We start from the raw sequence: 22697 nt of genomic DNA, 5'->3' as shown, positions 1-22697 counted from the left end.
TGCAGCCTCCCTTTGTTATCCTTTGCTTCCCACGATAAGTAACAACACGAATAAATTATTTATTTGTTAATATACAAAAATCGCTTTCAAATCCTGTACATAATGTCATGGCAGTTGAAATATATTCCATGTAAATTTTTTTAAAAATTGAACAATGTAATTCCATGAGCATTAGCTAAAGTCCATGGGAAAATTAAGTCAAAGCTGTCATATGGTATTAAATCGCTAAGAACTCCTTGTTGTCTCCGGGTTTCTGCCCAAAAAGACACGAATCTTTACAATCTAGCTTTGCAATCTTCGTCAACCAACAACAATATTTCGTGATTTACTCAAGAAAGGTATGACTTCATTATGCTATCCAATTTTCATTCCTTTGGGGAAGCATTGCATCGTCTTCGGATCAACGACAAGCCAAAATTCCAATGACTTGAACGGTAATTACGAAGAACTACGGCCATGAATTTAGCTCTAAAACTTGTATCCCTGCTTTCGTGTATTACGACGTGGAGCAGTGTCCTTGCGTTAATACCAATTATAGGCCAGTACTACCCGAACGAACAAGCAGCATTGTGGCAATTGAGGGACTCCGTTGGTTCTTCCAACTTGTACTCGAACTGGACGGGGCCTCCTTGCATGAACAACCAAAGCAGATGGGGTGGCATTGCTTGTTCGAATGGCCACGTCGTACATCTCGTCCTTGATGGGATTCGGCTAATGGGATCTCTTCCGCCGGCGTTTTTAAACAACTTGACTCTCTTGACTAAACTAAGCATGAGAAACAATTCGATTTCCGGACCACTTCCGAATCTGGGCAACCTCGTAGGTTTGGAATATGTTTTCCTTTCGCGTAATCTGTTTACGGGTTCAATCCCTTTCGATTACGTTCAACTGCAGAGCCTGAAGGAGATAGAATTGCAAGAGAATTATTTACAAGGAAAGATTCCGCCTTTCGATCAGCAAAGCTTGATCGCCTTCAACGTCTCGTATAATAGTCTCGAAGGCCCGATTCCTCAGACCGATGTGCTTCGAGGGTTCCCGGAAAGCTCTTTTTTACATAACTCAGGTCTTTGCGGCAATCCTATAAAGAAGCAATGCCCAGTTCCGCCTGCCCCATCACCATCGCCATCGCACAGCGGTAAAAAGAGTAGTTTTGAAACACGGGATTTGGTTTTCATTATCGCTGTCTCTGTCCTGGTTCCTTGCGTAGTTATTTTCGTCTTCTTATGGTATTATAAGAGAAGGCATAGAAAAGAAACAGCCAAAAACTCAGGTATGAACAAGTACCATGTAGATTTCAATTATAATTTCTTTGAATTTTATGTTGCTACGTACTGGCTCCCCTGTCTTAGCAATTCTTTATTTTAATGTAGAACTAGGAGAAACTGCTATAGAGTTGGAAACTAAGAAAATGAATGCTTCTCAAAGGGCATTGGATCCAGAAAGAACAGCTGAATTAGAATTTTTTGAGAAGAGTATACCAGCTTTTGACTTGGATGATTTGCTAAGGGCATCGGCTGAAGTTCTGGGCAAAGGGAAATTAAGCACTACGTATAAAGCATCGTTGGAATCAGGACTTGTCGTTAGCGTGAAGAGAGTTAAAGACATTAAGGGGTTAAGCAACAAGGAATTTATTCAGCAGATGCAGTTGTTAGGGAAGCTTAGGCATGAAAACCTGGTACAGATCATTTCTTTCTACAATTCCAATCAGGAGAAGCTCATAATCTACGAATTTGTACCTTCTGCCAACTTATTCGAGTTATTACACGGTCAGTTTAGTTCTTTCTTCCCCTCCATTTTCCTCTTTATTGTTTTCTTCAAAATTTTAAATTAATTTCACCATTCATTCTCAAGACCCATATTTTAAACTAGGTTAAGATGCATTTAATCTTTCATAAAATTTCAGATTTATTCCATATATTTAAATTTTTAAAAATTAAGCTTTTTTTATTTTTTAATTAAAAATTCTTGGTCCAATCATTAATTTCGTTAATATTTATCAACTTGACATATTAATTAAGATGTATTCATATGACGCTGTTTTTGTCTGTGACTAACAAAAAATAAACATATTGACGAATGTCGACAAAGATTATCAAAAATGATAATGTTTGGACTACGATTTTCAAATTGAAAAAGTAAGATGGTTGGGATTTTTAATTTTAAATTATAGGGATTGAATCTCAAATTTTGTAAAAGTACAAAGACTAATGTCATATTTTAACCTTTAAATTACTCTCTAAACTTTAAAAGGTTTTAATTGAATCATCATAGTTTTACTATCATATTGATTAGGTTTCTCCATTAATTCAACCGTTAATGTAAGGAAACATATTTAAAACATGTGAACCAAATTGTATTATATAAACTGTTCGAATTTGACTTATTGAAGAAAAAATATCTCATAAATTTTATTGATGTTGTCTACTTTTTTTCAACTTGTAAGATCCAATTTGTTACTTCATAAATCTAAATTGAAATTTAATGCTTAAATTGATGGATAGTTTTACGAAAGAAATGTTATTGATGTAATATTAATACTTTGAGGGTTTAATCAAAATAATTTGAAGTTTAAATACTAATTTAAAATTTGAGGGATAGTTTAAATGCATGCTGCAATTAAAACTTACATTGGTATATGGCATGCAGAAAATAGAGGTTCGGCAAGAATACCACTAAATTGGGGTATAAGACTGTCTATAATCAAAGATATAGCAATGGGCATGAATTTCCTGCACCAGTCCTTACCTAATCACAAAGTTCCTCACGCCAATCTCAAGTCTTCAAACGTTCTGGTCCTTCGCCAAACCCAAAACTACCATTCCAAGATCACAGATTATGATTACTACCCGTTGCTATCATCTCGAAGATCCTTAGAAAAGCTAGCCATTAGCAGATCACCAGAATTCTGTGAAGGAAAGAAATTAACGAACAAGGCCGACGTGTATTGCTTTGGTATTATGTTACTGGAGATCATAACAGGCAGGATCCCGGGAGACGAGATTTCGTGGGGGGATGAAGAAAAAGCTGAAGACCTGTCGGAGTGGGTTAAAGCTGTGGTCAACAATGATTGGTCGACGGATATATTGGACGTAGAGATTTTAGGAACGAAAGAAGCACACGATGAAATGTTGAAGCTTACAAATCTGGCTCTGGAATGTACCGCCGCCGCACCGGAGAAGCGGCCTAAGATGACTGATGTTTTAAGAAGGATAGAAGAGATCGAACAAAGAAAAAGTGATAATGATTGACGCTCTTTTTTACTATTTATTAAGGTTTAAATGCAAAATTCGCCCTGAAATTGTACATTTTTTTCACTCAAGTATTTAAATTTTTTTAAGTATACTTAAATTATCATTTTCTTCTCATTTTATCTTACTACGTAATATCAATCAATAAGAATATGATTGTCAATATTGCACTCAATACAATCAGATTTAACATCGTATGTAATTAATAAAATATCAAATTTTGAGTGTCCTAAGTGTAATATAACATTTTTATATGTAAATTAATATATCTTTGTAAGAATTTAAATTGATTTCTTTTATAAATGATGATTTCATAGATGATCATCACACTTAATTAAAAAGGTTTAAGATGTTGAAGGGTTTTTTTTTATTTTTAAATAACAACGTAAAATACAATATTTTTACATTAATTCTTATCACTAAAATGCCACTTATAATATCAAAAAGTAACTTAATCCACATCTTTAAAAATATAAATTTTATGATAGTTAAAGCTTTGAAAACGTAAACGATTGATTATGAAATGTAGCCACCATTTTCATAAGCGGAGATTATACTTCTTACCACAAAATTAAAGAATAAAATGAACAACTATGGGTCCACACTTGCCTCATTTTTTTTCTCGTCATATTCTAACTTTTCCTTAAATGGAATAAACTTTAAATGTTAATTATCCAATTTTATAAACATTCAGGTGTTATGCATGTTACAATTTAAAATCATTTTACGTTAAGAAGTTTATTTAAGCTGTGATGCTTGATTAATTAAAAAAAATATATTTAGCCAGTGGGTTAATCAGACTCTATTATTATGGGACGAGGCTGAATTTTTGAGAGCATTCAGTCAAACTCTTTGTGTTTTCTCTTTCTGTGGATTTTTTCTTTTTTTGAGTTCTTTTCTCTTTCGAATTGTTTCTGCTTTGTGTTGGTGTCTTAGAGAATTCTAAGAGAATTTTAAATTTTGAAAGTTAAGTTGACTTAGGCGTTTTTGAAATGAAGAAATCATTTAAGACTACACGGATTGTGAGATGAAAATTCTAATCTGTGACACTAATATTTGCTTGTTTAGGAAAGGGATAGTGAGAAGAAAAGAATAGAATAGATAGAATAAAATACAAAGAGTTAAACCAATCTAATGGACTTCCTTATTAGCATTCTCAAATTCTCCTTTACTTTGTATGATATCTTTGGAAAAAGGCAATCCCATTAATGAACAATGAAATTGATGGGGGTATCTTTTCTTGTTTGTAAGAAATAGAATTTCCCACCAATGAAACTAAAGAATAATGTTCCTTTTCCTCTTCCTTTTCCTACTCTCACTACCTCTCTCTTTATATAAATTCTTCCAACTAATAACACAATATTCATGTCTGATCTTGACATTGTTAAATTCATAATCGTTTGTGCTATTATTTGCTTTGCTTTTTTCTTTTTTTCTTTAAACTAAAATGGCTTCCAGACAATCACTCAAACGATCGGATACAATAGCTGAAAGCATGCCTGATGCTTTAAGGCAGAGCACCTCCCATATGAAGATATGTTTCAGCAGGTACATACATAACATACATACATTCACACATTTATATATAGTTTGATCCTCTAACTAATAACATGCGAAATCGAAAAAAAAGGTTGGTCGAATCGGGAAAACGGCTACTGAAACGTCAGCAGTTGATGGACGAAGTTGAGAATTCGATAGAAGACAAGGCAGAGAGAAGCAAGATCCTGGAGGGACTAATTGGTTTCATTCTTGTATCCACGCAGGTCTTTAAGTTTTAATTAATGCTATCATTTTTGGGGGGTATAGCTGGTATGCATGCATGCATTTTAGCTGTAAATTTATATATATATTTTTTGCAGGAGGCTGCTGTCATTCCGCCGTACGTTGCTTTTGCCGTAAGACCGAACCCGGGATTCTGGGAGTTCGTCAAGGTGAACTCGGAAAACCTCCTTGTTGATGAAATTAAAGTTTCAGAATACTTGAAGTGCAAGGAAATGGTTTTCGACCAAAATTGGTACATAATTCATGTTACTTATCTCTGCAGTTTAAATTGGATATCCCTAGAAAGTTCTTTAAGTATCATATTATTATGCTATGGTGCAGGGCAAAAGATGAGAATGCTTTGGAAATTGATTTTGCATCCATCAACCACAGTACCCCTCATTTAACCCTTCCTTCTAGCATTGGCAATGGAGCCAGCTACATCTCAAAGTTCATGTTCTCAAAGTTATACGAGAGCTGCGACGGTGAGAAGCAGGTGTTGGACTACTTATTGTCCCTTAATCACCAAGGGGAGGTAAATACACATGTGCACATACACATACACATACACACACATATGTTTGTATTGCAAACAACATTGAGAATCATACATGAATGTGCTTGGAGTTTCAGGATCTCCTGATAAACGGAAATCTAAATACGGTTGACAAGCTTAAAACAGCTTTGAGGGCAGCTATCAGTATCATTTCGGAATTGCCCAAAACAACACCATATGAGAATTTTGAGCCAAGGTTATATATATTTAGATTGCAACTACTACTTCATGCATAATTTACTTATTTTCTGAATGGTGGCAATGAATATCAGGTTGAAAGAGTTGGATTTTGAGAAAGGATGGGGCGATAACGCAGAAAGAGCTAAAGAGAGTATGATGACACTTTACGAGGTGCTACAAATGCCGGAACCGGCAAATTTTGAGTCACTCTTTAGCTGGCTCCCGGCTGTGTTAAGGATCGTAATCCTGTCACCTCATGGTTACTTTGGGCAGTCGGATGTCCTTGGCTTGCCGGATACTGGAGGCCAGGTACAACATAATTAACATAAAGATGTGGTTCAACTGAGGTAATTAAAGTACTTACACAGAATTTTTTTTGCAAATGTAATAGGTGGTTTACATTCTTGATCAAGTAAGAGCTCTTGAGGAAGCCTTGCTACGTAGAATAAAATCACGAGGCATGACCGTAAAGCCTCAGATTGTTGTGGTAACTCGCCTTATACCAGATGCTCGAGGAACCAAATGCAATCAAGAGATCGAGCCGATCATCAATACCAAGCATTCCCACATTCTCAGAGTCCCGTTCAGGACTGATAAAGGGGTGCTTCAGCAATGGGTCTCACGGTTCGACATCTATCCATATCTAGAGACATTTGCACAGGTATATACTGTCTTGCCTCTGTTATGTTCTAATTCCATGGACTTAAAACTTACTTGTTATCAATGTGTCTCTACGACTAGGATGCTCAAGCAAAAGTCCTTCAACATATGGGATGTAAACCGGACCTCATAATCGGAAACTACAGCGACGGAAATTTGGTGGCATCTCTAATGGCTTCCAATCTTGGAATCACTCAGGGAACAATAGCTCATGCTTTAGAGAAAACCAAGTATGAAGATTCAGATGTGAAATGGAAAGAGGTTGATGCTAAGTATCACTTTTCATGTCAATATACAGCTGACATACTAGCAATGAATGCAGCTGATTTTATCATAACAAGCACCTATCAAGAAATTGCCGGAAGGTTATTTAGCTTTTTATATGTTTATCATGTTATACAACATTAGACTGATTTTATATTAACTAAAAAGTGGTGAATTTCCTATTTGAAACAGCACTGAAAAGCCTGGACAATATGAAAGTCATACAGCCTTTACCATGCCTGGACTATGCCGGGTTGTCTCTGGCATCAATATATTTGACCCCAAGTTCAACATAGTTGCCCCAGGGGCTGACCAGTCGGTCTACTTTCCCTACACAGAGAAAAACAGGCGTTTATCCTCTTTTTATCCAGCCATTGAAGAGTTACTCTACAGTCAGGACGATAACAATGAGCACATGTAAGTACGGAGCGATTAGTATCTGCATTGTATGTTCGTTGTTAGTTGGAATTAAAGGCGATTTTAATCATGTTATGCTTGCAACAGAGGATATCTGGCGGACAGGAGGAAGCCGATTATCTTCTCTATGGCAAGACTTGATACTGTGAAGAATATTACAGGTCTAACTGAGTGGTATGGAAAGAATAAAAGGCTTAGAGATTTAGTAAATCTGGTTGTGGTTGCTGGTTTCTTTGATCCATCCAAGTCCAATGACAGAGAAGAACAAGCAGAAATTAAAAAGATGCATAGTCTGATGGAGCAATATCAACTTAGGGGTCAATTCAGATGGATTGCAGCCCAAACTGATAGACATCGCAACGGGGAGCTGTATCGATGCATTGCTGACACGAAAGGAGCTTTTGTGCAACCTGCCTTGTATGAGGCCTTTGGTCTAACTGTTATTGAAGCAATGAACTGTGGATTACCCACCTTTGCAACTAACAAAGGAGGTCCAGCAGAGATTATTGTGGATGGGGTCTCGGGTTTCCATATCGATCCGAACAATGGAGACCAATCCAGCAACACCATAGCTGATTTCTTTGAGAAGTGCAAGATGGATGCTCAACATTGGAACAGGGTGTCAACTCAAGGACTTCATCGCATACATGAATGGTACCAAAACCATACACTAAAATAGCACCAATGAACAATTTTCATTGAAGGAATAGCTTCAATTGATGTCTGTTTTTTTAATTATTTGAAAACCGCAGCTACACATGGGAGATCTATGCAAACAAACTGTTGAACATGGGATCCATGTATGGATTTTGGAGGCAGTTGAACAAAGAACAGAATCTAGCTAAACAAAGATACATTCAACTGCTCTTCAATCTGCAATTCAGGAAGTTGGTGAGTGAACTTAGGCCATTATTATTTATAAATGGCAAGCGAATACAATTTTCTCACACAAGTTAATGTAACAGGCAAAGACTGTGCCTGTTCCAAGTGAGCAAGCCCTAGTATCTGTTCCAGTGCCACCTGAAACTCCTAAACCAGATACAGTTCCCGCTCCAGCACCTGATGCAGGACAACCCAAATCACAACCAGCTGTGCCTAGACCAAAAAGGCATGCCCTAACTTTTGGCTTCTACTCAAGCTTATATAATCTATAAGTACACTTAACCAAAAATATTTTGTCACAGGTCTCCAAGTTTGCGGAACATGGATGGCTCTCTTATGGAATTGTGCGTCATAGTTGGTTTCTTTTATCTTGTTTATTATTTCATAAAAAAGTTGTTTTACGGGCTTATGTGGTAAATGGTGATTGTATAAGTTGATGACAGACCAGAGCATTCTTTCAATTTGTATGCGTTAGTTAATGAAGAATAAGATACTTTCAAAGCTTTAATTAATACGTGATCAAAAAGTTCTTGCAGAAATGTACTGACTCCCTAGTTAGAATATTTTCATCATTTTTACTTTTCATAGCTTTTTACCATTAAATATGCTTCTAATAGTACGTCTTTATCCAAATGCTTGTCAAAAGCTGAATCTCTTGGCATTTGCTAAGATCTAAATTCTTCAAATGTTTTTATTAAATTGACTAGATTGAAAATTTTTTTATTTTTAAAAGTCCGATTAATGGATCAATACCAATCAAGTAAAAGAACATTCCTTAAATGAAAATTTTTAAATAATTAATGATTATTTTGCAATTTTTTAAAGTTGAGTGACCAAATAGTTTAATTACCTTTGATGTAAGCTACCCTTAATAAAATAAATAGAAAACGACGGGTACATCTTTGCAATTTCAAATTTCTATTCTGAAATTGTATAATGATTTTGTTAAACAGACTGACAGACTGCACAAACCTAGTGAGGAAGCAATCTATCTACAATTAGTTTAACTGCCAAACTAACATCTTCTATCTGTTTATTTGTAAAGCTTAACAACATAATATAATAAACTGAATTGAAATCCAATAATAATCTGTGAAACCTAAACATCCTACACCACAACACTAGGATAATTGCCTTTAACAAACCCTCAAATGGTCTTCTTGGGGGGGGGCACATAGCACACCACCAACTCTAGGCTGAAACTACCAGGGTCTCTTCTTTGCACCGAGAGATACAGCATTTGATCCTGATATCATAGCCCGGTTACCGTAGCTGCCACGTCCTCGGGCACGAAAGTTTCCTCCAGAACCTAAAACCAAAACAAGTACCATTGATCATCTAGAACCAAGAATATACCCAGGAAGTCTTGTTCACACGTTTGTTTTGCCAATAAGCATTCAAACAAAGTATTACCTCCAAACTTCGAACCTGCAGAACGAGCCAATGTAGACAATGCGGGGGAGACAACCTGCCCAGCATCTTGCAGGAGCTTGATAAGGTCCCTAGCATACTTTGCATTTGCCTGTGTGAAGAAGGTAAAAGCAGTTCCCTTAGCTCCTGCTCGACCAGTTCTACCAATCCTATGTACATAATCCTCCAGACTCGAAGGAAAATCGTAGTTGATCACACACTTTATGTCCTTCACATCTACAAGGAAAAAGAAGGAACATTAGCACAACAGATGTACTGAGTAAGACATAGGTAAAGATGTTATAAATTGAAGGCTCCAAGAAAACCCAAGTAACTTGTATGCTTGAAATAATTTACGAGACAGCCCAACAAACAGCCAGCTACTAAGATTGACATTGTTTTAATATTGAAGGTCATTAAAAACTTATATTGCATGCAACATTCTTTTCATAAGCAGGCTCAATGCATAAAGAACCCTAGGAATTTTCAAGAACTCCCTTATCCCTGCACCCTAAGATCCAAATGATCAATATTAAGATAACACATTCACTAGATAAATGTGCCCACCTTAACTTTGCAGGGATAAGGTCTACCGCCACCATTTCTGTACCCAATCAAGGAACATAAGCAAATCTGAGTCAACCAGGCTGCCACAAAGACCAGCTCCATAACCGTGGATGGGCGACACTACAACTTCAACCATATTACTTACACTTGATTATAAGGAGTCGTGCCAATTCAGACAATTCAAGCAAGTACATACAACTAGACATAACAGAGCTTTCTAATTTTTCTTTTCCCTCAACCTAAAATCGGGATATAAAACTTCTCAAACAAAGGAACAGAGTTGCCTGAGCTTTGTATTGCACAACCATCCAAATTATAGATCACCACCTCAGCTGTCTAAGCAAATTATGCTCCTTGTGTCCAGTAACTCCCCTAAAGTGGAGGATCATGCCTATCAGTCAAAAATATAAATGTACATCATGGCAACTCGCACCCAAGCCACAAATTACTGTCTCAGGAAACTGGAAAGCAGCCGGCAGACTCGCTTATCTTCACCATTTCAAGACCTACATGAATATGCTAAGACTCCTAAAACACAGTGATCCTACCAAGACCCCGTGCAGCCACATCAGTGGCAGTCATTATAGGACTTCTGCCACTTTTAAATTCAGCCAGGACCCAATCTCTTTCAGCCTGGTTTTTATCACCATGGATCGACAGGGCAGGCCATCCATCCATTCTGAGCTGCCTAGTAACTTGGTCGCATCCCTTCTTTGTCTCCATGAATATTAGTATTCGGTTCCCATCCATCAGATCCTTCAGCAACTTGATTAGCCTGCCCAGAGAGAGGTCAATATTTAATATCACAATACAAATAAAACTTTCCCGGAACAAGTTGCAAAGACAAACCTGTTGTACTTTTCTAAATCTGTTATGACTTCAACAACTTGGTTAATAGATTGGTTTGCTTTCAGATCAGGTGATCCAATGATAACCTGAACATCATAAGAATTTGGGCATCCCAGAATAAGCATCTAGGCACATCAAACATATAATATATATATGAATCAAATAAAAAAGGATGTGCAAACATAGATGCCATGAAACTTCTTTACAAAACCTTATATGGGTTGCTTAAAAACTGCCTTGCTAAAGATTCAACTTCTTTAGGCCACGTTGCACTCCAATACAATGTTTGTCTATCAGGCCGAATCTGATCACGGAAAAAGCCAAAATTGTTATGTAAACCATTTTCTTTTGACAGGATGTGATGCCTAGGATTAGTAAATAAGACCAACAGTCCAAATAAAAAAAGACAACCATATAAAATTAACTAAAAAACATCAACCTTAGAAACAAAAGATGCAATTTGGTCAAAAGTGTAAACACAAAGAATCAAAATTGATTTAAAATATGCAGCCTTGTTCTAAACTGAAAAAACAGAACATGTAAGCAGTTTCTCTGCTTCACAGTTTAATCTACCTTCCACATCTAAATCATTGAACTACACAGATTCTAAGATATTTGCAGAATTGAATGCCTACTATCTTTTCTACAATATATACATATATATAAAAGATCACCCGTGCAATAATTAGAACTTTTTTAATTTCTACATTGCTAAATCCGGAACAAAGTTATAGCTTCAACCTTGAAGAACTGATTAGATACAAAATATTTCTATAAATGGGCAATGGACACTAATCCAAAAGAAGACAAGTGCTACCTGAGAATCAATCTTTCTTATTTGAGGCTCAAACCCCATGTCCAACATTCTATCAGCTTCATCCAGAACAAGGTAAGTCACTCGTTTCAAGTTTGTGTTTTGAGCTTCTAGCATATCTATCAGTCGACCAGGTGTGGCAATTACAATCTCAACACCTAGCATAGAAAACCTTCAATTCAATACTGCAGTAACAAAGTGCATAAAGGTACTCACATTTCAAAGAGAAAATTAGGAATACCTCTTTTAAGATCCCTAGTTTGTGGTCCCTTAGGAGCACCGCCATAGATGCAAGTACTCCTTATGCTAGCATTATTCGCAAACTTTGCAGCTTCTTCTTGAATTTGAACAGCCAACTCCCTCGTAGGTGCTAATATTAATACAATAGGACCCTCACCATGCACTATACAAGTATAGAAACAAAAATGAGCAATTGTATCCGATAATTGAAAACAAAATGATCTGATTAATGGCACTAACCCAATGGTGGCTGTGCTTTAACATGCACCAATGCCGGCAGTAAGTATGCCAGTGTTTTTCCAGAACCAGTCTCAGCAATCCCAATGAGATCTTTACCCTTTAAAGCCATAGGCCAACCCTGAGCTTGAATTGGAGTTGGCTCAACAAAACCCAAATTGGCAATCACCTCAAGACAGCAATCTAATGCACAGTTTTAAAAATAAAATTAAACTCAGATCAAACCAAATTTTAACTTTAAAAAGGAAAGTGAATAGGAATGAAAATATAAATACCAGGAAAATTAGCATCACGGAACATCCTTATCGGTTTTGGAACATCATGTCCTTGAACTTTAATGTCCCGTGTTCTACGATAAAACATTACTTCTTGCTCTGTCATTTCTCTAACTGCAGGACTTTCGATATAAAAGTTCTTCTCAAAAGGAACCAACTTGCCAAAATTTTTCCTTGGAAGCGAAACATTGTCTAAATCCCCTCTAGAGGACCCTCCGTGCCTCCCTCCATAACCTCTTCCGCCGCCGCCACGGCCGCCACGGCCACCACCGCCTCTACCGCCTCCACCACGGCCGGCTTCACGAACTCTTATCCCATCACTTCTCCTGTCTGCATGAGAATGACCTATGTCCCCACCGCGGCCCATCTCGAATCTTCCCGCGGGTGGCCGGAAGCTCGAGTACGAATCGAAATCCCCTTGACCTCGAACGGGCCCGTGCACTCTTCCATGAAAAGACGGAGGGTGCGCTGTTGGAGGGCCACCGTAAGGAATTTGTCCGCCGCGGGGGTAAGAGGACGGCATGACCATTCCTGGACCCATAGTAGGTGGACCTACCGGAGGCGGTTGGCCCATAAAATCACTGCAAATAAAGGCAGAATTTTGCAATCACAAAAATAATATATCATAGAGGGAAGATAGATCTGAAAGACGGGAGTAAGTACCTTCTACGCTGACGGTAAGATTGGGGGTCGCCATATCTTCGGTCGTAAGGAGTCATTGGGGCCGTAAACAAAGATTCAAAGAAGAGATATTTCAAGAAAAAAGAAGACTTTAATATTAAAGAAATAGAAAACACTGGTTTCCGAGTTGGGAGATTTTTTTTTTCTGAAAGCTCCGAATTTGTGAGCGACGGAAAGACCCGGACTGCGCTGTGTGAAATATGACCTAGCTGATTGTTATATGTTGGGCTGGGAAGGAATAAGGGTGAGTATTTGAGTTGAGTATATAAAAAGAAAAAAAATTTTAAGTTACATTAATACTCATTTAATTATATTTTTTTCACTTAATTATAAAAAAATAACAGAATAATCATGGAATTATTTTTTATCACTCAATTATCTTATATTTTTAGTTTTTCCATTTTTATGTTTTTAAATTTTATAAGCTTGGTTTGGTTAAAATATTTACTATGGTAATTTTTTTATTAAGTGCATATTAAATTATATTAACTCAATCAATAAAAATATACCATACTAAAATTATTTTCTCATTTAATTATAGTGTGTTCTTGTTCTAGTGACAAATTATTAAATTTTTTTTATCATTAGCATTATGAAATTTGACTTTTCTTATCATTCCTTTGTTAAATATATAATGAAATGCTAACGTGGATCATTTTGATACACATAGATGCATTAAGTGGATTAATTTTTATTACCTAATTTTTTTTAAAATTTATATATTTTGTCATTCAGTTTACTCACAGTATTCTTTGCTCTTTTCACAAGATACATAATTGATACGTGTTGATTGGGTTAAAATGTTTACTATGATAATTTTTATTGTGCGATATCGATAAAAGAAATTATTAAATTAAATGATAAACTACCTTAATAATTACTCTTCTTTATAGAAAAAGTTAACATGGATATTAGAAATGATATCATTGGAAAATATATTCAAATTATTATTTTTAAGTGAATCAATGCTTTTGGTTTAAAATTTTTATTAAGTAAAGTAGACTGTTTTTCTCAATTCTAAGAAAATAAATCGATTTTGTAAAGAAACAAAAATCACGTCTTATTAGAAGCATTTTTTGCTGAGGTGGTAGCCAAGAGTTGAAAGTTCTTTCCAAATTTTCAATACACATAAAAAAATTTCCCTTAGCTGACTCTTCACTAAAAAACGTTTTCAGTTAGGGGTAAGTATTCAATTGAGTCAAGTTGGATTGAGTCAAAAAATTTTGAGTTAATCGAGTTGATGAATCCTAATTTAGCAACCGAAATCAATTTGAATTTTTCTAAATCGAATAAAGTAAAAAAATTTCGAATCGAGTTAAAGAATCCTATTATTTATACTCAATGTTGCGTTTACATGGACAGATTATTTAACTAGTAGACGAAGTGCAAGATAATTTAATTACATAAACAATATAATGATTTTACCTTTTAACTACATAAACAATATAATTATGTAATTCATATTCGAGTTAAACTAAAAAACTTGATTTTTTGTATTCAAAATGATTCGAATAACTCGATTAACTCAAATAACTATAACTGTTTAATTCAAATTTAAATTTTTTATCGAGTTTTTCGAATCGAATCGAATTCCTCCTATTTCCAATAAAACTCGTTTTTTATTTTTCTCCTCAAAATCAAATTATTTCCTTAAACTTTAGAAAAAAAACCGCCTACTTCGCTTATTAAGTTTTAAAACATTTTTTTTTGCTAATTTACCCAATGTTTTTAATGGTAATTATTTATGGTTAAATATAAAAAGAAAAATGTTGAAAGAAAACATAGGTTAAAAAATATTAAAAAAGTGTAATGTATATGAGTAGGATGTTGGAAAGGTGGAAGGTGGTGTCATTAATGGGACTTAAGAATTGTGAGAGGCGATAATATTAATGAACAGGTGATTGATTAAAAATAAAAATAAAAATAATTAAAGAAGAAAGTCGTTAGTAAATAAATAAAGGGTAAACTATACCCATGGTCACTTTTGTTTCCTTAGCTTACATTTCAGTTATTTATGTTTGAAATGTTACATTTTAGTCACTTACGTTATCATGTTGTAACATTTTAGTCACTGAGCCGTTAATTGTCGTTAATGGTGCAATGGTAAGCTGACGTGGCACGTTAAATCCTCATTTCAAACAAAAACTTTAGGTTAAATTATACAATTGGTCCCCATAATTTTTCTTTTGAGCAATTTAATTCTTTTATGTTCTTTTAACTTTCTTTTTTTTTCTTTTTTTCATTCTTTTCTGCTTCTCCCTCTGTTTTTCTACATTTTTTTATTTCTTTTAACATACCAGGAAGTCGAATTGGTAGTGAAAAAAGAAGCATGGTATGGGTTTATGGGTTTTGGTTATAGGCAAATGATGACAGTCGACTTCCTACTTCTTTTTTCATTGCCAATTCGACTTCCTAATATGTTAAAAAAAAATGAGAAAGGTATGAAAACAAAGGGAGAAACAAAAGAGAATTGAAAAAAAGAGGAAAGTTTAAAGAACATAAAAGAAAAAAATTAAATTACTTAAAACGAAAAAAATATAGAGATTAATTATATAATTTAACCTAAAATTTTGTTTGAAATGATGATTTAACATGCCACGTCAGCTTACCGTTATACCATTAACGACGATTAATGGCTCAGTGACTAAAATGTTACAACATGATAACGTAAATGACTAAAACGTAACATTTCAAACATAAATGACTAAAACATAACCTAAGATAAACAAAAGTGACCATGGGTATAGTTTACCCATAAATAAATAAAAGGCAAAAAGTTTGTTTTTGTTGGAAACTGAGAGAGAGAGCTTGCGCTAGAAGGAAATTCCGCGGCTTCCGATCCGTATGCTCTGCTACTCCCTGAAGGAGAAACAGAATATGGAAACCTTCAACATAATAATACCCCTACTATTATCCTCTCCCATTCCATCCTTTCTATTTCCTTAATCTAAGACTTAGGTTTACATAACTTCTCTTTTATCTCTACATCTTTCTTCCTATTCATTGCCTAACCCATGGAATCCGATCTCGTTATCAAGGTTCTTTTTTTTTTTATAATTCATCCATCTTTTTTTCAGGCTGCTTTTTTTTTTATTTCGTTGAAAAGTTTCTATTTTACACTTTACAGTACTCGGCAGTCTTAAGGACTTTCCATTTCAAACTGCCCGTTGTCTTTTCTTTCATCATTTAATTCTGTTTGTTTCCCGAGGAAATGGGGAAGTTTTTTTTTTTCCTTTCCAAAATGAGAATGCGATTGTGCTCATAATTTTTGTTTTCATTGTTTTGAATTGTGGTTATCGCATGCACGTGCAATAGACGTCTTTTTTTTTTTTTACCTCAAAACTATGAGTTGAGGGGAATTTCATGTACCTGTGATAATTTCAATGACGTTTCCCTATCTCCGGGGTGATACATGATCACCCCTAACTGTTCTATGTGAAATCTTTAAATTGATTTCTTGTTCCCTTGATTTATATATGTCATCGAAACTTAAACCGTAATCCATGATGCTTTGTTTAAATATCTTTTATTTTATATTCCTTGTTTATAATTTTTTGTTTTCTTTTTTGCTTCGCTAATGATATGGATACAGGTTAAGTATGGAGATACACTAAGGCGTTTCACTGCTTGTATTGATGATGGTGAACGTCGTGGTCTTAACATGGCTGGACTGAGGGCAAAAATTTCTGGGCTTTTCAATTTTCCTGTTGATACTGAACTTACTCTGACATATATTGATGAAGATGGGGATGTTGTTACCCTTGTGGATGATGATGATCTGTATGATGTGATGAGGCAACGCCTCAAATTCTTGAGGATTGATGTGCAGCCGAATAATGATAAGCTTGGTGAACCATGTGCCGCATCAAGCCAAAGTTCTACCCCTTTGAGATCGCCGTCTTTTCAGCTTCCATCGGAGGGCTTTAATACTGTTGCTGCTGATATTCTGAAATCTGCACCGGAGCCTCTACGTGGCACTCTAAGTGAAGTTTTATCAAAGCTCTCCTCTGATGTTGCTTTGATAGTGGCATCTGCTAGTCCAGTGTTGGGTGATCTGGTGGAGTGCTTGTCTAAGACGGGACAATCCTACCTTGGTCCTGTTTCGAACTCTGGAGCTGCTGCTGATTCAAGCATGCAACCTGTAGCATCTTCTGTGAGCCATTGTACCACAGTTGGTGCTACTGACCCAGATCCTTTAAGGGATGGTGGCTTGCGAGTGGTTTTACCTAAATCTACAGATGTCAATTCAACTTGCAAGGCTAACAAGGAAGGCAATACTGGAAATGCAACAAGAGGTGTGAATGTACCTGCTGTTCCTGATTCTGATTCTATTGATTTGAATGTTGACCCACTTTCTGATGCCAACCTGACCGGATGTGCTCCCATGGCTTCTGAACCATCTTCATCGAACATTTTTGCTTGTAATGACCAGAAAAACGCTAAAGAGATCATCGGTCGTAAGAAGGGAAAGAGTGTTAGCTTTGATACATCAGCTTCCTTTATTGATGCTACGGTGAAATTTTATCCCATCAACGTGATGGGTAAGGATCCTTCAAATGAATGTCCCTTCAGTGGAGTGCCAGTAGCAAACGACCCTGTTGCGCCTCTTTCCTTTAGTCCAAGTAAGAGGGTCTTTTCTTCGACTGCTGGAAATGTGATGTTTGGTACATTCCACAAGGGAATTCAATGTGATGGTTGTGGGGTTCTTCCCATTGCTGGACCCCGGTTCAAGTCCAAAGTGTAAGAAATGTTCTGTTTTGAGCGACTGGTCATTCCTTTTGGATTCTGTTTTCAATTGTCAGTGAGTATTTCTCTCAATTTGGAATGCAGAAAAGACGATTATGATCTTTGCAGCATCTGCTTTTCCAAAATGGGAAATGAAGCTGATTACATCAGAATGGACAGGCCTGTGCATTCCTCTAATCCATGGTTTTGCAGGGCATCAAATGATCCTGTAATTTTCTTTGCCTGTAATTTCTTCTTTAACTGTAAACTTCTTTTCAACATCGTATTTGTGCTTTTATAATTTATAGATTCCAAGTGCACTCCCACATGTCTTGAGGAATCGTGCATTGATGTCAGCTCAGCCTAAGCTAGAAAGTCGCTTCGTCTTGGATGTCAATGTAATAGATGGGACTGTAATGATGCCATCTACTCCATTCACAAAGATCTGGCGGATGCGCAATAATGGTACTGTACCTTGGTTTCATGGTATGCAACTGGTCTGGATTGGGGGAGACAAATTAAGAAACACAATTTCAGTTGATATAGAGGTAGAGTGTTCTTATCTTTTACATTATTTGCAAGTGCACTGTTTCATGATTTTTGTTCAAGGCTGAATGTAATTATTTATCGGTGTTTCCAACTTATGACAACAGATTCCTCCTGATGGTGTACCTGTTGATGGGGAACTAGATATTGCTGTTGATTTTACTGCACCACAGTTGCCAGGTCGATTTGTTTCTTACTGGAGGATGGCATCACAAGCTGGCATAAAATTTGGGCAACATGTCTGGGTTCTCATCCATGTAAGCCTTCTGTTTCAGAGCTTTCATCTCTTGAGGATAAAATCACATTCATTTTTATTATGATTTGCCTGTGCAGGTTGATGCTTCTCTTAAGGATATGAATACTGATAACGCTCAGGGATTGAACTTGAATTTGCCCCCTGAAAATAGTGGCTCAAGAGACACTGAGGTTTGCAACTCTAATGTAGGCCCTGCACTGGTGGAGCCCCTGATTAATGAACAATCAACAAAGGAGCAGTCATTAAACAACAGAGATGTTACAACCCCTATTCACACATTATCTTCATTTGCGGCATATTCTCCCATCATTGATCACCAAGATATCTCACTCCTTGCATTTCCGGAAACTCCATCTCCGTCATCGTTATCATCCTATCCCATCATTGATCTCTCAGAAGCAGCTCTTGATGAGCCGGTGCCAATGTCACCCCTGCCTGCACCATGCGAACAAGCACCATCTGAAGAGGAAAGTGAAAATGCTGTTGAGCAAACACTACTAAAGGAGCTTGAAGATATGGGATTCAAGCAGGTCGATTTGAACAAGGAGATCTTGAGGATGAACGAATACGATCTGGAGAAGTCTATAGATGATCTATGTGGAGTAGCTGAATGGGATCCCGTACTTGAGGAACTGCAAGAAATGGTAAATTGTCTGCATAATTTGTGGTCTCCCTTTTATGTTTTTTACTTGGTTGATTAGGGTTATGTATTGTTGCGTGGGTGCAGGGTTTCTGTGATGCAGAAATGAACAAAATGCTGCTGAAGAAGAACAATGGGAGCATCACAGCAGTTGTCATGGATCTTCTAGGTGGAGAAGGGGCTTAAATGAGAGATATGACGGTTGACTCTTTCCTATGGTTGGACAAGCCTTTTATATATATGAATGAATAAATGAAGCGTGCTTCTAAACCTGGTCATCTTATTCCAACATATGATATCCATGAATTTGTATCCAGAAAGAAAGAAAAAAACTTTTAATATTAATTCCATGACACCCTTCTCTCTCCCTCTTTCACAAGTGACCAATTATATATATATATATACATAATACTAATGGATAAAAAAAACCATTAAGTCAGTTTTAATTAATTTTGATATTGAGTAAATTGATCCCTCTAAAAAATATTAATATAGTTTTATTAATTTTGAAGACAATTATAGCTAGCATTTACTTTCTTTGTCAATTTATCTTATTTTTATTTGATATAATAATAAATTTAACTTTTACAAATTTTGTTGGTCATAATTTTTAAAATTTCAACAAATTTAACTTTTATTATAAATTGACAAAATATGTAAATATTAAGTGCTATTATATAGTAATCAAACTATGATAAATTAACAGAAAAAAATAAGCACCATCATTATTTTTCCTTAATAGCTTGCTTTTAAAATTTAAAGAGATTAAATTACTTCAATATTTTTAGAAAGATCAATTTCAAAATTGAAGGGACCGAAAAGATTGCTTTACCAAAAATATACTAATGATATCGGGTAAACTATTAAAATAGTCATTTTTATTTATCTCAAATTATATTTTAATCACTTATGTTTAAAATGTTATATTTTAGTCTAACAAAATTTTAGGTAGTGGTGAGTATTCAATCAAGTTGAGTCAAAAAAATTTGAGTTAATCGAGTTGACGAATCCTATTTTAGTAATTGAACTCAATTTGAAATTTTTTTGAATCAAATCGAGTAAACTTTTTTGAGTCAAATCGAGTTGAGTTAACGAATCCTATTATTTATACTCAATATTGCATTTACATGTACCGATTATTTAACTAGTAGGCGAAGTACCAAAATGAAGAAGTTTTGTCTTTTAATTTAATGGATTTGACTTTAATTTTAGAAAAGGTAAACATTTATCAAAACAACGTAGTTTTAACTTTTCTTATTCGGATTTTCAGATAACTCGTACTGTGTAATTTATATTCAAGTTAAACCGAAAATTTTGATTTTTTATTCAAGTTGATCCGAATAACTTGATTAACTCGAACTATTTAATTCAAATTTTGAATTTTTTATCGAGTTTTTTGAATCGAATCAGATTTTACTCACCTCTAATTTTAGGTTAAATTACACAATTAGTCCCCATGTTTTTTTGTTTTGAGCTATTTAATTTTTTTTCTTTTTTAATCAAGTTTTTTGAATCAAATCAGATTTTGCTCACCTCTAATTTTAGGTTAAATTACACAATTAGGCCCCATGTTTTTTTGTTTTGAGTTATTGAATTTTTTTTTCATTCTCTTTTGTTTCTCCCTTTGTTTTCCTCCCTTTTCCATTTCTTTTAATGTATCAAATAACAAATAAATATCGAACAGGATGGTCTTAAAATACAAACTAAGTCTTAATAATGTAAGCGACGGAAAAAGAACTCTCTAAATCCTGAAATGAAATGTGTCATAACTAGTCTCAATAAAGAATAAATTATTGTGAAAACAAAGGTAAACCCAAAAAAATAGGTAATTAAAAAACCCAAGATCCTTTCTAAAATTAAACCATTTTTTTTCCTTCCCATTTTCCTAAACTATTTGAGCATCCAAACACCCCAAAGAGTCCACGAAAAAAAAAACCCTGCTGACGACTTTAGCAAGGGTTTTGATATTGCAATCGATCATTTCCTGCTTAGTAGCTCCTTCTTCACTGGGCTTATCCATAATGATAAGCCAGTGTGTAACACCCCTAACCCGAATCCGTCTCCAAAATAGGGTTACGGAGCATTACCAAAATTTACAAATTAATTTTTAGACATTTCATTTCATCTAGCATTCATATTTGAAATCAACCAAAATCAAAACATTAATGAGCCAACGTTGGCCAAGTTAACTTATACATGTCATTATAACCAAAATCAAATCATCCAAAATTACCGATAGAACCAATGGATAGTGTAACATATCTCTGACAAGCTTCCAACCCAATCGAGCTTTCGATAATATGTAGGGTAAATAAAAAAATACGTAAGCAATGGATGCTTAGTAAGCTTGTGTAGTCTTTAATCATATTAGTTCATTTAAAATATGAAATCTATACATATCAAGAGTAATCCAATATTAATACCATAGTACTCATGAAGCTATATTCATCAACTCACAAGGTGAATAAATTCACAATATCACTTACATATTATCCCAAGCTTAGTAGGACTTTATATAATTTTAACTCTTCATAATTTCTTTATTTTCATTTGCATTTATTTACTTTCCACACTTATTCCATATGCGTGACACACAAGTCATAAACATATCATTCAATAATAGTCACAAGCTACTGCATTTAACTAAAGCCTTTACCGAATTGATCACATGATAAGTCATTTCATAAGAAATTGCATAATTTAAACCATACCACTTTTTCAAGAACACTAGCATATTTTCCTTCAAATACTTAACAATTCAATGCATCCATTAAATAATCATATTACTATTCAACCAATAGCTTGGCACTTGCCTAAGCATCAAACAACAACACTGGTTAGTGTACTTGCACACATTACATATAAACTCGCTATGCATAATTTTCTTGTATCAACATATTAAAGATAATCATACATTTACATGTCATGATACATATCATTCTCTTATCGTTTCTTCATAGGTATATATCATTCATTTTATTATTTCGATATTTCATGTACCATCATTTTCATGAATTTTGCGTACATACCGGTAATAGTTCATTTCAAACTCATGTTATCTCACTTCAAAACTTTACCCATTATATCATTTAAATATCAATGGTTACATTTATTTTAGATCAATACTAATAATAATCTATAAATCTTTCAATTCAACCACATAAGTCTTTTACCGTTTCTTTCTGTATCGAAGAACGACTTACGGATATGAGTACATCATTTTCAGAAGCCCGAAGGCTGAACTTAAGCTCATGAGAGCTAAACAGATAGTAAACACGAAAGTCCGCAACAAATGCTGAACCTCGATTTACTTGGGTAATTTTCCGTCAAAACATCCTTTACATTTGTAATGCCATAACCCAGTTATGGTCTTATCTGTCAATCATCCTTTGGCACAGAACGATTGTACTCAATCCCGCGTTCAATCCAAACTGGGTATTAAATTCGATAATATATTTCCAATAATAATTCAATTCCATGTTTTCTATT

At 35.1% G+C, this 22697-nt stretch overlaps 4 protein-coding genes across 5 annotated transcripts; 3 read left to right on the top strand and 1 right to left on the bottom strand.

The window, feature by feature from the left end:
* The first annotated feature begins 172 nt into the window (after positions 1–172).
* On the top strand, positions 173–3475 carry LOC107937466 (probable leucine-rich repeat receptor-like protein kinase At1g68400). Its single transcript, XM_016870351.2, has 3 exons — positions 173–1270; positions 1371–1766; positions 2647–3475. Exons 1-3 carry the CDS (start codon positions 457–459, stop codon positions 3246–3248), a joined length of 1812 nt encoding a protein of 603 aa, XP_016725840.1. The 5' UTR covers positions 173–456; the 3' UTR covers positions 3249–3475.
* A 1126-nt stretch (positions 3476–4601) lies between these two features.
* On the top strand, positions 4602–8480 carry LOC107937480 (sucrose synthase 6). The gene is made up of 13 exons (XM_041105553.1): positions 4602–4796; positions 4879–5011; positions 5108–5262; positions 5352–5544; positions 5643–5761; positions 5838–6054; positions 6137–6406; positions 6487–6770; positions 6862–7086; positions 7174–7740; positions 7839–7977; positions 8052–8194; positions 8271–8480. Exons 1-13 carry the CDS (start codon positions 4696–4698, stop codon positions 8383–8385), a joined length of 2661 nt encoding a protein of 886 aa, XP_040961487.1. The 5' UTR covers positions 4602–4695; the 3' UTR covers positions 8386–8480.
* A 389-nt stretch (positions 8481–8869) lies between these two features.
* On the bottom strand, positions 8870–13281 carry LOC107912045 (DEAD-box ATP-dependent RNA helicase 20). The gene is made up of 10 exons (XM_016840084.2): positions 13024–13281; positions 12361–12941; positions 12089–12268; positions 11850–12011; positions 11612–11766; positions 11006–11098; positions 10795–10880; positions 10494–10720; positions 9382–9615; positions 8870–9277 (listed from the first exon to the last, which is right to left on the bottom strand). Exons 1-10 carry the CDS (start codon positions 13077–13079, stop codon positions 9171–9173), a joined length of 1881 nt encoding a protein of 626 aa, XP_016695573.2. The 5' UTR covers positions 13080–13281; the 3' UTR covers positions 8870–9170.
* Positions 13282–15809: 2528 nt separating this feature from the next.
* Positions 15810–19573, top strand: LOC107937455 (protein JOKA2). 2 transcript variants are annotated; one of them, XM_041105552.1, is made up of 7 exons: positions 15810–16079; positions 16634–17781; positions 17872–17995; positions 18129–18314; positions 18420–18569; positions 18646–19212; positions 19296–19573. In XM_041105552.1, exons 1-7 carry the CDS (start codon positions 16056–16058, stop codon positions 19392–19394), a joined length of 2298 nt encoding a protein of 765 aa, XP_040961486.1. In that variant the 5' UTR covers positions 15810–16055; the 3' UTR covers positions 19395–19573. The 2 variants fall into 2 exon arrangements, with proteins under 2 accessions (XP_040961486.1, XP_016725829.1); XM_016870340.2 differs by having other exon boundaries at positions 18075–18314.
* The last annotated feature ends 3124 nt before the right edge of the window (positions 19574–22697 follow it).

The sequence above is a fragment of the Gossypium hirsutum genome, chromosome D11, assembly GCF_007990345.1.
Source record: "Gossypium hirsutum isolate 1008001.06 chromosome D11, Gossypium_hirsutum_v2.1, whole genome shotgun sequence".
NCBI classification, from domain to species: domain Eukaryota; kingdom Viridiplantae; phylum Streptophyta; class Magnoliopsida; order Malvales; family Malvaceae; genus Gossypium; species Gossypium hirsutum.
The sequence above is the reverse complement of the archived record's forward strand: the minus strand, read 5'-3'. Positions and strand labels throughout refer to the sequence as shown.

What these genes read in the sequence shown, in the direction of transcription:
- LOC107937455 (XM_016870340.2), top strand. Translation starts at nt 16,056, where the DNA reads ATGGAATCCGATCTCGTTATCAAG. An exon ending in CCCCGGTTCAAGTCCAAAGT is followed by an intron (nt 17,782 to 17,871) that starts GTAAGAAATGTT and finishes TTTGGAATGCAG; the next exon opens with AAAAGACGATTATGATCTTT. An exon ending in ATGTCTGGGTTCTCATCCAT is followed by an intron (nt 18,570 to 18,645) that starts GTAAGCCTTCTG and finishes TTGCCTGTGCAG; the next exon opens with GTTGATGCTTCTCTTAAGGA.
- LOC107937480 (XM_041105553.1), top strand. Translation starts at nt 4,696, where the DNA reads ATGGCTTCCAGACAATCACTCAAACGATCGGATACAATAGCTGAAAGC. An exon ending in ATGAAGATATGTTTCAGCAG is followed by an intron (nt 4,797 to 4,878) that starts GTACATACATAA and finishes TCGAAAAAAAAG; the next exon opens with GTTGGTCGAATCGGGAAAAC. An exon ending in ATCTGCAATTCAGGAAGTTG is followed by an intron (nt 7,978 to 8,051) that starts GTGAGTGAACTT and finishes TTAATGTAACAG; the next exon opens with GCAAAGACTGTGCCTGTTCC.
- LOC107912045 (XM_016840084.2), bottom strand. Translation starts at nt 13,079, where the DNA reads ATGACTCCTTACGACCGAAGATATGGCGACCCCCAATCTTACCGTCAG. An exon ending in TCTTACCGTCAGCGTAGAAG is followed by an intron (nt 12,942 to 13,023) that starts GTACTTACTCCC and finishes CTTTATTTGCAG; the next exon opens with TGATTTTATGGGCCAACCGC. An exon ending in CCGTGATGCTAATTTTCCTG is followed by an intron (nt 12,269 to 12,360) that starts GTATTTATATTT and finishes ACTGTGCATTAG; the next exon opens with ATTGCTGTCTTGAGGTGATT.
- LOC107937466 (XM_016870351.2), top strand. Translation starts at nt 457, where the DNA reads ATGAATTTAGCTCTAAAACTTGTATCCCTGCTTTCGTGTATTACGACG. An exon ending in AGAAACAGCCAAAAACTCAG is followed by an intron (nt 1,271 to 1,370) that starts GTATGAACAAGT and finishes ATTTTAATGTAG; the next exon opens with AACTAGGAGAAACTGCTATA. An exon ending in CTTATTCGAGTTATTACACG is followed by an intron (nt 1,767 to 2,646) that starts GTCAGTTTAGTT and finishes TATGGCATGCAG; the next exon opens with AAAATAGAGGTTCGGCAAGA.